The sequence below is a fragment of the Nematolebias whitei genome, chromosome 19 (assembly GCF_014905685.2).
Source record: "Nematolebias whitei isolate Nwh7 chromosome 19, NemWhi1, whole genome shotgun sequence".
NCBI lineage: Eukaryota > Metazoa > Chordata > Actinopteri > Cyprinodontiformes > Rivulidae > Nematolebias > Nematolebias whitei.
The window spans coordinates 13,525,670-13,536,976 of record NC_056516.1 but is presented as its reverse complement, the minus strand read 5'-3'; the positions used below and the strand labels follow the sequence as shown (position 1 = coordinate 13,536,976).

Below are 11,307 nucleotides of genomic sequence, written 5' to 3'. Positions count from 1 at the left end.
GCAGACCAAGAAGTGATTTAAAGATGAAAATGTACCAGTGAGAGAGTGCGTGAAGTTAATGGTGTCCAGTTCACCAGTGAATACTGGGTGCAGTGGTGGGTACGATAATCACAGCCAGTTATGAATCTTAGTGCACCATGATAGACAGCATCCAACATCTGCAGGGTTCTTGTAGGAGCGTTCATGTAAATAATATCACCATAATCAATTGAGGGAAGGAAAGTCACAGATACAAGGCGTTTTCTAGCATTCAGCATTAGACAGGATCTGTTTCTGAAAAAGAAACCCAGTTTAACTTTCAGTTTCTTTACCAAGTTTTCCACATGGAGCTTAAAAGAGAGATGTGAGTCGACCAAGATACCCAAATATTTATAGGAATCAACAAACTCAATGGGGACACCATTTGAGGATGAGATCAGAGGAAGAACTGCTGGGACCAACTTCCTATTTGAAAAAAGCATCCCTTTGGTTTTATCGGCATTTAGGACAAGTTTGAGGCGAAACAAATCAGACTGGATGATGTTGAATGCAGATTTCAAAAGCTGGAAAACCTTATCAACTGTTTTAGCTCGACAATAAACAACTGTGTCGTCAGCATAGAAATGTATGGATGCGTCAGGGATGTTTTTACCAACATTACGTATGTAGATTGTAAAGAGGGTGGGTCCTAAAACTGAGCCTTGTGGTACACCATTATTGACTTAAATAACTGGAGGAAGTACCGTTATGATGAACACATTGCCTCCGGTCTGAGAGATAGTGACTCCAGAATGTTAAAGGGAAATTTTCTGTCAGATCTCTAAATATTTGTATTGAGTCAGTCGTACCAAACTGTCGCTCACTATCTATGAAGTTGACTGTTGTCGTCTTAAGGATCGTGAAATGTTTTGACAGCAGACCAAACGTTTGATATCAGGCAATAATTATGAATCCACCAACCACAATACATCTGGTTTTGTATTTATTCACAGGGTTATCTGTTTTTTTTGTTAATGAATTTATGCTGTTTTTCTAGATCTGCTCTCCTCTAGAACTGCTGGCTTTCGTTCTCAACAGCATGAAGAGGAAAAAGAAGAGGAATGTCTTGGCACATGGCTACAGCTTTCTGTCTCTGGGACAGCAGGATCGAGATGCAGACCTGTTCAAATTCCAAGCAGAAGTCACGCAGAGTGCCGCCTACCTCCACGGCAGTGACCTGTGGAAGAGAGTCCTCTTACGTCTTGGCACAGACGTCGCACGCTACCTGCTGGAGAGCTGCTCTGTGTTCATGGCAGTCCCTCCGTCGTGTGCTTTCCAGGTGTGTGGTGCCCCTGTGTATGACAGGGTGACCCTGACCACCGCGTCAAGCAAGTTTTGTCTGCAATCTCAAGCCAGGAGGCGCAGTTGCTCTCTACTTCAAAAGACTCGAAGGTTAAATTCGAATCGGAGACATGTCTGTGAGAAACCTAAAGGGAGCAAAATAAGGAAAGGTAAACGGAAAAGAAAGAGGGGACCAGATCAGCTGGAGGAGCAGACTGTGGCGAGTAAAAGGAGACGGGTAATCCAGTTAGAAGACAAACGGGGAACTGAACCGACGTGTTCAGAAACAGCAGAGGAAGGACGGACCACGTCTGGGGTATCATCAGTGACGAAGAGAAATGTGGAAAGTAATGTGACGGCTTTCAAACAGCCTGCTAAGACACCACCCGGCGTCCCTCACTTTGAAGGTGGTCCTAGTTGGAGATCGGGAACTTTTCCACCTTTACCGACCTCCCAGTGTTTCATCCGCACGCTGGGGTTCCTGTACGGTGGCAGGGGGATGCACAGCTTCCTTCTCAACAGGAAGAAGAGAACCGGGGACAGCGCCAGAAGGTTACAGGGGAAAGATTTGATCAGAATGATCTTCTTTGAGGGCCTTAAGTATTTAAACGGGCTGGAGAGAAAACCAAAGAAACTTCCCAAGCGTTTTTTTAGCATGGTTCCTCTGTTCAGTCATTTGCTTCAACAACATAGAAAATGCCCGTACAGCAGGATTCTGCAGAAGATGTGTCCACTGGCTGAGGAGAGCCCAGAGGTACAGGCGAAGTTAAAGTCGCTCTTACCCAAACACTCCACACCCCATCAGGTCTACCTGTTCGTCAGGGAATGCCTCTCTGCTGTGATCCCACATCAGCTGTGGGGCTCCAACCACAACCGTCTTCACTTCCTTGCCAGAGTCAGAGGTTTCCTGCAAAGCAGCAAATACGAACGGATCTCAGTGTCTGAACTGATGTGGAAGGTGAAGGTGAACGACTGTGACTGGCTGAAGATCAGTAAGACTGGTGAGTTAATAATGGAAGGGGAGAATGTTCTTTGTTTGCTGCTTGTAGGCCTGTCACGATAACTAATTGTGCTGGGTGATTAATTGTCTCAGAAATTATTGCGATAAATGATAATATTCTTTGAAAATTGAAAATAGTTAGTAATTATTGTCAAATTTAAGAAGAAATGTTGGTAATTGTCGTGTGTAGTACTTTTTTGACCACCTGTTGGCAGTGTAAGACTGTTTGAACCGAAGGATGGATAGTGAGGGAGCGAGCAGCGTGTCTCTTTAAGAAAAATGGGGGGGAGGCTCCTTGACGTGACATGGGCTGTCTGTCTTTCCTGTTTTCGGTTCTCAAAATGGCGGACGCTCTGTGTGGTTTGAGCTCTTTAGCATAGCATTTTTCACACAAAGCTTTTAATAAAAATCAGTGAACAAGTTCTCAGCTTCTTTTTGCAGAGAAAAACAACTTTTTAGACGAATCCACGGGTTTTAACCGTGAATTTTGTAGCTTTGACAAGACAGAGGTTTTTTCGTCGAGGTCGGCCTGTTAGCTTAGCTTCTCAGCTTAGCTGCTTTTAACGATCCAAAAAAACGCAATTTTTGACGATTAAAATGGATTTTAAAGAGAAAGGGAGGGGTCAGTGAAGAACACTGAGAGTTGAGCTGTTTGTCTTCCAGTGTCTTCAGTAGAAAGAGACAAGAAACGATAAAGTCAATAAATGAAAATGAGGTTGATAATTTTCATTTATCATACGATGAATTGATTTATTGTTCACTGCAACAGACCTGTGCTTGTATATTTAATGGCTTCCTAAAATCTCATGTGTAGGTCGCATTCCGCCCAGTGAGCTGGCATATCGGACGCAGATCCTGGGCCAGTTCTTGACTTGGCTTTTGGATGGGTACGTTGTAAGCCTTGTCCGAGCTTGTTTTTATGCGACGGAGAGCATGGCGCAGAAGAACGCCGTCAGGTTCTACAGACAGGAAGTGTGGGCCAAACTTCAAGACTTGGCCTTCAGGTATAAATACACAGACACTCAACCACAGTTGACCATTTTTTGGGGGGGGATATGGTTACAAATAAATAAAAACTAAACTTTTTATTTATTTATTTTTCCATAGAGGTCACCTGGCTAAAGGGCAGATGGAGGAGCTGTCTCCAGCTCAGGTAGCTTCCCTCCCCAAAGGGACCGTAATCTCCCGACTGCGCTTCATCCCCAAGACTGACAGCATGAGACCCATCACACGAGTCGTAGGAGCAGATGCTAAAACAAGGGTACACTGACACGGTCGCATGGTGCTTCCTTTCGTATCAGTAAGTTTATTTACAGAGTTTGTCCTACAGATCCACAAGGCACGTGTCCGGGACTTGCTGGACATGCTGCAGGCCTGCGTGCACTCCACTCCATCCCTCCTTGGCTCCACAGTGTGGGGCATGACCGATATCCACAGGGTGTTGTGCTCGCTGGCACAGTCTCAGAAAGACGAACCACAACACCTCTACTTTGTTAATGTGAGCTGAATCACTTTGCTTTTACGACTGATTCATTATGTCATTTGAGGAAAATATTTAGAGAAATTCAAATCTTTGTTAACCTTCGTTTATGTTTTAAGGTGGATGTGAGTAGAGCCTATGAGAGCCTGCCACATGACAAGCTGGTAGAGGTGATTAACCAAGTCCTTTCACCTGTTCAGGATGAAATCCTTTTCATCCGCCGCTATGCCAAGATTTGGTTGGATTCCCATGAAGGTCTGAAAAAGGCCTTCCTTCGACAGGTGATGTAACGTTCAAGGCTTCAGTGGTGCCAAAATAGCTCGATTTAAAAACTATAAGTAGCAAAAACCAAGCTAAAAGGAGAAGAACAACAGCTAAATGTAGCGAAAGACAAGGAAAATTGACCAAAAACTGAGGTAAAAGCTAAAATTAATGTATAAAGACAAAATATTGCAAACAAATTGAAGCAGATTTCAAAGAGAGCAATGTCTGAAGGATTTCCAGATCTTTGTGTATTTAATGTTAATGTCAGATAAATAACGTTATTAAGTTTTTATGTATATGAATGTTCAGTGTCCTGAGATGACTTTTGTTGTGACTTGGTGCTATATAAATAAACTGCCTGAACTGAATTTGAATATTTGTGAATACACAAAAAAATTACCAAAACAAAAGTTATAGCAGCCATTTTCTGAATCATCTGAACATTTTGTTTGAGTGATGTGGCAAAATTATAAAATGTGAATGATTTAAATCAGTGGTTCCCAACACTGGTCCTTGAGGAACACCATCCTGCATGTTTCAGTTGTTTCCCTGCTCCAACACACCTAATTCAGTGGTTTAATTACTTCATTTTCTGCAGAAACCTGTTTATTACCCATTAATTAAAATCAGGTGTGTCAGAGCAGATAAACAACTAAAACATGCAGGATGGTGTTCCTCAAGGACCATGGTTGGGAACCCCTGAAATAGCCCAATGTATGCAGAAGTAATCAGATTTAAAAATGTACAGGAAACGGTAAAAACAGAAAACTATAATGTGAACGCTGCAGCATTCACATTATTAGTATTATTACATTCTTCAAGTATATGTTACTAAATTGATACTAATAAAGGTTGCACTGACAGCAGGATGTGCATGTTTATATTTGTCATCGTTGGGGCTTCAGAGATGGACCTTCTTGAGTCTTGTAGTCCTGGTTTTGATGCACCTGTAGCTCAGGTGTAAACTGTCTGATGTTTCTCGCTCTGTTGAGACATCAATAGTTATCAAGATCATCTAGGGTGGTCAGCAGTTTTCTGTGGCGTTCACTCTCATCTTTTCAGCCTCTTCCTGTCGGCTTCAGCACAGCTGGCTATTTACTCAAGATGCAGCATCTGTAGAAGATCACCAGCAGATTTCCATGCAGCTTGTTCCTTCTGATCACCCCCAGAAAGTGTAGATGATGCTGGGCTTTGGTGGCCGCTGTGGCATTTTCAGCTTTGAAGAGGTGAGGCTGTGGGTGTGGACTGTCCCTATACAGCCACTGTTAATTTACAACGGAGGTAATCCTTGGTCTTCCCCAAGTCAACAATGATTTATTTTTTTGTGGTTCAGCGACTGGTTATTTGCTGAGCATTGTACCTGTAGTTCCTCAAACTGAGATCAACTCCACCTCAGAGGTGTTGTCTGCAAATTTTGTTAGTGATTTCAGCGTAGATGGTGTGTGCACACGCAGGAGGAACAGAGGTGAGCACGGGATTTGACCGACTGGACGGTTTGTCAGGACTTTTTAATGCAGGCGCAGATGAGCGACAGAAGACGTGAGTCTGGCAGTTTGGGAACCAGTGAGTCTGGGATGATGGGTGCTGAAGCTCAGCTGTGGTGCCCTGCTGTGGCATCTACAGTAAATCTGTACAAAGCTGGACCGATCTCTCAAAAACACAAAATGGGAGCTATAAGAAAGCTAACAGGTTCAATTAAATATGAATTATAAACTACATTTGACTTTCAAAGAAGATGTATAAACGTAATGAACACTGAGTAGCATGTATGTTAAACAAAATGAAGAGATTAAACAGGTAGACATCTAGTTTTCAGCTGTCCACAGGTCAAGCAGCCATCTGGACACATGATTGGACTTTTCTTTGTTTCGGTGTTCTCACAGGCAAGTTTCCTGCAGGACAGCATGGGGTCCTCCAACATGAAGGGGTTTTTGATGTCACTGCAGAAAAGTGGAAAAGCCCATCATGCCATCCTGGTGGAGCAGGTAGCTTTCAGTTCATTGAGTTACTTTGATTTAAGATAAATGTTTTTTTTTTTACCTTCACTTAAACATTTAAATGTTTTTAATGGTTACAGTATTTCAGCTCTGATCTTTGTGGCAGAGAGGCTTTACAGTTCTTCACCCAAATGTTAGCTGGCAGCGTGGTTCAGCACAAGAAGAAGTCAGTTCTGCTTTTTATTCCTCTTTGCTCAGTGGAAATGTGATTTTGTGACTTGAAACACTCATGGAGAAGTTGTGTTGCAGGACCTACCGTCAGTGCCGAGGGATTCCTCAGGGAGCGGTGGTGTCCAGTCTCCTCTGCTGTTTATGTTATGGCCACATGGAAAATGTTCTGTTCAAAGATATCTCTGAAAACAAAGGGTACAACAGATCTGTTTGAAAACCTAGAAGGCCGTGTTTGTACCGTACTGAGGTGTTTGTACTGTACTGAGGTGTTTGTGTCCTCATGTGTGGGTCGTTTTCTTGTTGCTGTAGGTGTTTGATGAGACTGGTGGATGACTTCCTTCTTATCACACCAGATCACCATCAAGCACAAACGTTCTTAAGGTATGACCATAAAACCAGCTGTTCAACAGACACCACATTTAGGCCTGTCGCGATAAACAATAAATCAATTAATCGCACGATGAATGAAAATCATCGACCTCATTTTCATTTATCGTTTCTTCGTGTCTCTCTCTTTCTATTGAAGACACTGGATGACAAAAAGCTCAACTCTAGTGTTCTTCACGGACCCCTCCCTTTCGCTTTTCTGTAAATTCGGTTTTAACCGTCCAAAATTGTGTTTTTGGATCGTTAAAAGAAGCTAAGCTACGAGCTAAGCTAACAGGCCGACCTCAGGAACAAATCTCCGTCTTGTTGAGCTCCAAAATTCACAGTTGAAACCCGTTCCTTTGTGTAAAAAGTAGATTTTTTTTCTGCAAAAAGAAGCTGAGAACTTGTTCAATGATTTTTAAAGCTTTGTGTGAAAAATGCTATGCTAAAGAGCTCAAATCACCGAGCGTACGCCATGTCACCATGTCAGCCCATGTCATGTCAAGGACCCTCCCTCCCATTTTTCTTAGAGACACACTGCTTGACTATACATCCTGTGGTTCTAACAGTCTTATACTGCCATCAGGTGGTCAAAAACGGTACTACACCAAACGTCAACATTTCTTCTAAAATTTGACAATTAATTATTGTTAAATTTCAAACAATGTTATTGTTTATCGCAATAATTTCTGAAACAATCGCTCAGCAAAATTTGTTATCATGACAGGCCTAACCACATCATTTAATCATGGGACCTTATCGCTGTTTGTAGAACGATGTTGAATGGCGTGCCACAGTACGGGCTGGTGGTCAACCCACAAAAAGTGGTGGTCAACTTTGAAGTATCAGGAAGCCTGGGCGCCGGGCCAGGCATTCGAATGCTGCCCCCTCGCTGCCTCTTACCGTGGTGTGGCCTGCTGCTGGACACCCACTCACTGGACGTCTATAAAGACTACTCGAGGTGAAGCTGTCATCGGATATGATGTGTGTGGACGCTGATTCAGCATTCACACTCCTCCACTCGTTTTCATTTTGTCTGTACGCGTGCTGTTGTCTGCATCAGCGTTCTTTATGCTGCTGTTGGACATGGGCAGCAAAGACCCGGGAAGGAAGGGACGGGTTAAGATAATGTTTCAAAATGTTCAGCTCAGTCAGGAGATGGGTGCTGTGACTTTGATTTACTTATCATTTAAAAAATATATAAATTTATTGACATATTTTCCCCCTGGAATTAAACTGAGGACCATTGTCTTCTTTGAGATGTATTTCAGCAGACTTGCTCTGTTTTGTTGTCTTATATTATGTTTTATTTTATAGTTGGTCTTTTGGTGCTACAGCTTTCAGCTACTGTTTTTCTTTTAGCTACTTGTTTGCTGCTTTTGGCTTTAGCTAGATTTGCACTTCTTTAATTTAGTGTTTTTTCCTTTAACTTTTTGCTCATCTTCTGGTTATATTAGATTTAATAACTACGATTCAGTTTTTCATCAAATTTCAGAAAACGTTAACCAGAACTTACCAGTCACTCAGGATTTTATTTTATTTTTTTAGCAGAAAATGCAATTTTTCCTTATAAAACCCAGTCATTCTGAGTTGTGTTTATTGCATGAGATGTTAAGTTTCCTGCAATATTTATGGTTTCAAATTCTTGTTAAAAAACAAAAACATAATTGCTGGTCTGTAGAGCTGTAAATATAAGCCGCACACACTAAATTTAATTTAAACACAATTTTGTACATTTATAAGCCACGGGCTACTGTACTGCATGACCCAACACAAACTAACACATAATGAACATAAACTAGGCTAACAAGAACAGACCAATCACAAAAAAGAACAATGCTAAACAACCGAAATGATTAACAGTGAACATACATTTTACCCATAATCCCTCCCTGAGGTCATGTGACCAACGGTCAACATCAATGAACCAATGAACTAGTCTCATTGGGTCACAAGGACCTCCTCCCACCAAGTGAGACATGTGTTGATGAGACAACCTGTATAAATAAAGGTTAAATCTGACCAATGAAATTACCGAACAGGTCACAGCCGAACCAATGAAACGGGGAGGGGGAGAATCCCCCCCCACCCCACCCCCCCACTCTGTCTGTAGCTATGTTGACATGAACATAAGTAATCAGATTAAACGGCCATTCGGAATAAAAAAGCTTCATGTAATCGCCCCATTCGGATAATTTTTTGTTGATTCAGCTCGATCCGAAAGAATTTGTAATCAGAATGAGACAGGTGGTTTATGCTGATTCATAATCTGAACAGTGTGCATGTCTTAATCTGTTCATTTTTTTCCGATTGTGAAAAACTGACCTGACTGCGCATGTGTGACCTATGTCATTTCCGCCTGGCTAATGCTAACAATATTAGCATGTCGGGGAAGTAAAACTGGTCGATGAGCGACACATTTTCTTCTAGAAACGTAGAAAGAGCTCAGAATGATCTGTATCACCTGCAGCTCAGTCAGGGAGTGCAGCAACGTCTCCACCGTCATTAGAACCTGGTGCAGGTCCATTTTGTGAGCTCAGGTTTGTTTATGTTCATCCCGGAAGTAGAACTTCTTCTGTGTTTTTTTAAGAAGAGTTTACCACTCTGCACATGTCAGTACTTCTGTTCAGAACAAAGCCCGCTGCATGTAAACGCTCGTCGTGAACAGATTGTGCCCATGTAAACGATACATTTGAATTATTTAATCTGAAAACATTTAAATTCGGTCAAATAATTTTGTGCATGTAAACATAGCTACTGTGTGTAAAACAGTAAAATAAAGTCACGAGGACACACCCACTAAGAAAGACGTATATTGAGCAGCTATGTGAGCACCCAGGTGTGTGTACATATATATACTGTATATACACACACATACACACCCTTTCATATACTTTATTCTTCTGATTAGAAAAAAATGTATCCTAGCATTGAACTCCAAACATAGAACTAGTCCTTTGTTGTTTTCTTTATGTTTCTCTGTCCATGCCCGACAGGTATGCCGGCCTGTCTCTGCGCTACAGCCTTACTTTGGGGTTTTTCCACTCAGCTGGACAGCTGATGAAGAGGAAGCTGATGGCCATCCTCAGACTCAAATGCCACACCCTGTTTTTGGACCTGAAGGTTAAAAACAAACAGATTCATAGAGTTTCTGAAACCATCTTTTTTTGTTCAGCCTTTATTTATACAGGTTAATCCCATTGAGCCTCGGGGACTCATTTACAAGAGAGACCTCTGTCTGTTCTGTTTCCTTAGAATTTTCCAGTAATCAGAGATGTGTGTTGAGCCCCCTTCTGTTTACTCTGCTCACGTATGATAAGGCCCGTGTACCAATTTAAAAAGAACAGACGATACAATAATACATGTGTATCTCACTTCTGGATTATTTTGAAGCAAACAATAATGCAATGAAGCGCAAGTCATTTATCCACGTCTCTCCTCAGAATAACTCCCTCGAGGCGGTCTATAAGAACATCTACAAGCTGGTGCTGCTGCACGCCTGCAGGTAGGCTCAGACAGATTAAATGTGCCGTTTCTGTCTTTGTTTATTTTGTTTTAAAGAGGAATCAAACTGTTTCATATTCCCATTACGCTCGTCTGTTTTCTATAAACTTGTCAGTTTTACAGACACTGAGCTGAATTTTGGTGTGACAGTAATGAGCATCGTCCCTTATACACATTGTGCAACATCTTTGGACTATTGATTAACCCAATTCAAGATGGCGTCCACAGCTAATTGACATTAGCACAAAGTTTACTTACTCCATTTTACCAGTATTGAGCTGAGGTTTGATAAAAGCTGTGTCATTTCCAACACGTACTCTGAGCGCTAACACACCTCGCAGTATAAATGAACTCGTGCAGAACATCCAGGGGCTGTCGTTGCTTGGTGGTCAGTGCAGCAGTCATACTCCAGAGGCTGCAGGTTCGAGCCCAGCTTGCATCAGGAAGAACACCTGAGTTGAAAAATTGCCAAATCTTTTGTGTGAGATTGCTCGCTGTGGCGATCCCTGAAGAAGGGAGCAGCTAAATGAAAGAAACACCGCAGATCATTTACGAGGTTTGACCAAATGGCCTTCTGATGAGATGATCTTAGTTTCACTCTCTGGCGTAAAAGGCAGCAGGATTCCAGCAAGACATGCAAAGCTTTTAGTTATGGGTTTTTGTATCTCCTCCTTGAATCGCCACCTTGTCATGGTGGAGGAGCTTGTGCACCTGAATGATCCTAGGAGCTGTGCTCTCGTAGGGTCTCCCAAAGCAGATTGGTTCTAGGTGACAGGCCAGACACTGAGCGATTCTGAAGACTCTTATGGACAAAATAAAATTCAGTTCAATTCAGTTTATTTATATAGCGCCAAATCACAACAAAGTTGTCTCAGGGCACTTTACAGGAACATTCACAAACATAAAAGCCAATTAGTAAAGTTCTCTATCTAAGGAATCCAGCAGACAAGTTGAATCTTGGCTTCGTTGCAGTCTCCCATCCTGAGCAAGCACAGTGGCAACAGTGGAAAGGAAAAACTCCCTTTTAAAAAGGAATAAACCTCCAGCAGAACCAGGCTCAGGACAAGAGACCATCTGCTTTGACCGGCTGAGAGGACAGGAAGGAGAGACAGATGAACATAGAATGGTAGGTCCAGGTGTAACAGAAAGACAAAAAACACATGTTAAGGATAGAAAAAATAATTACAAATACAAAACAGGTTGAGCAGAGTAAGTAAAGACAG

The 11,307-nt window shown here is 42.1% G+C and overlaps 1 protein-coding gene across 1 annotated transcript in view; it reads left to right on the top strand.

Annotated features, from left to right (window-relative positions):
* The window catches only part of tert (telomerase reverse transcriptase), a 41,292-nt gene that overhangs the window by 538 nt on the left and 29,447 nt on the right, over window positions 1-11,307 (top strand). Inside the window, exons 2-13 of the mRNA XM_037693635.1 lie at window positions 1,016-2,300; window positions 3,114-3,303; window positions 3,407-3,560; window positions 3,630-3,797; window positions 3,899-4,060; window positions 5,927-6,028; window positions 6,121-6,206; window positions 6,290-6,406; window positions 6,521-6,592; window positions 7,353-7,541; window positions 9,577-9,703; window positions 10,024-10,085. Of these exons, the coding sequence (XP_037549563.1) occupies window positions 1,016-2,300; window positions 3,114-3,303; window positions 3,407-3,560; window positions 3,630-3,797; window positions 3,899-4,060; window positions 5,927-6,028; window positions 6,121-6,206; window positions 6,290-6,406; window positions 6,521-6,592; window positions 7,353-7,541; window positions 9,577-9,703; window positions 10,024-10,085 (2,714 nt within the window). The remainder of the gene's footprint in view (window positions 1-1,015; window positions 2,301-3,113; window positions 3,304-3,406; window positions 3,561-3,629; window positions 3,798-3,898; window positions 4,061-5,926; window positions 6,029-6,120; window positions 6,207-6,289; window positions 6,407-6,520; window positions 6,593-7,352; window positions 7,542-9,576; window positions 9,704-10,023; window positions 10,086-11,307) is intronic.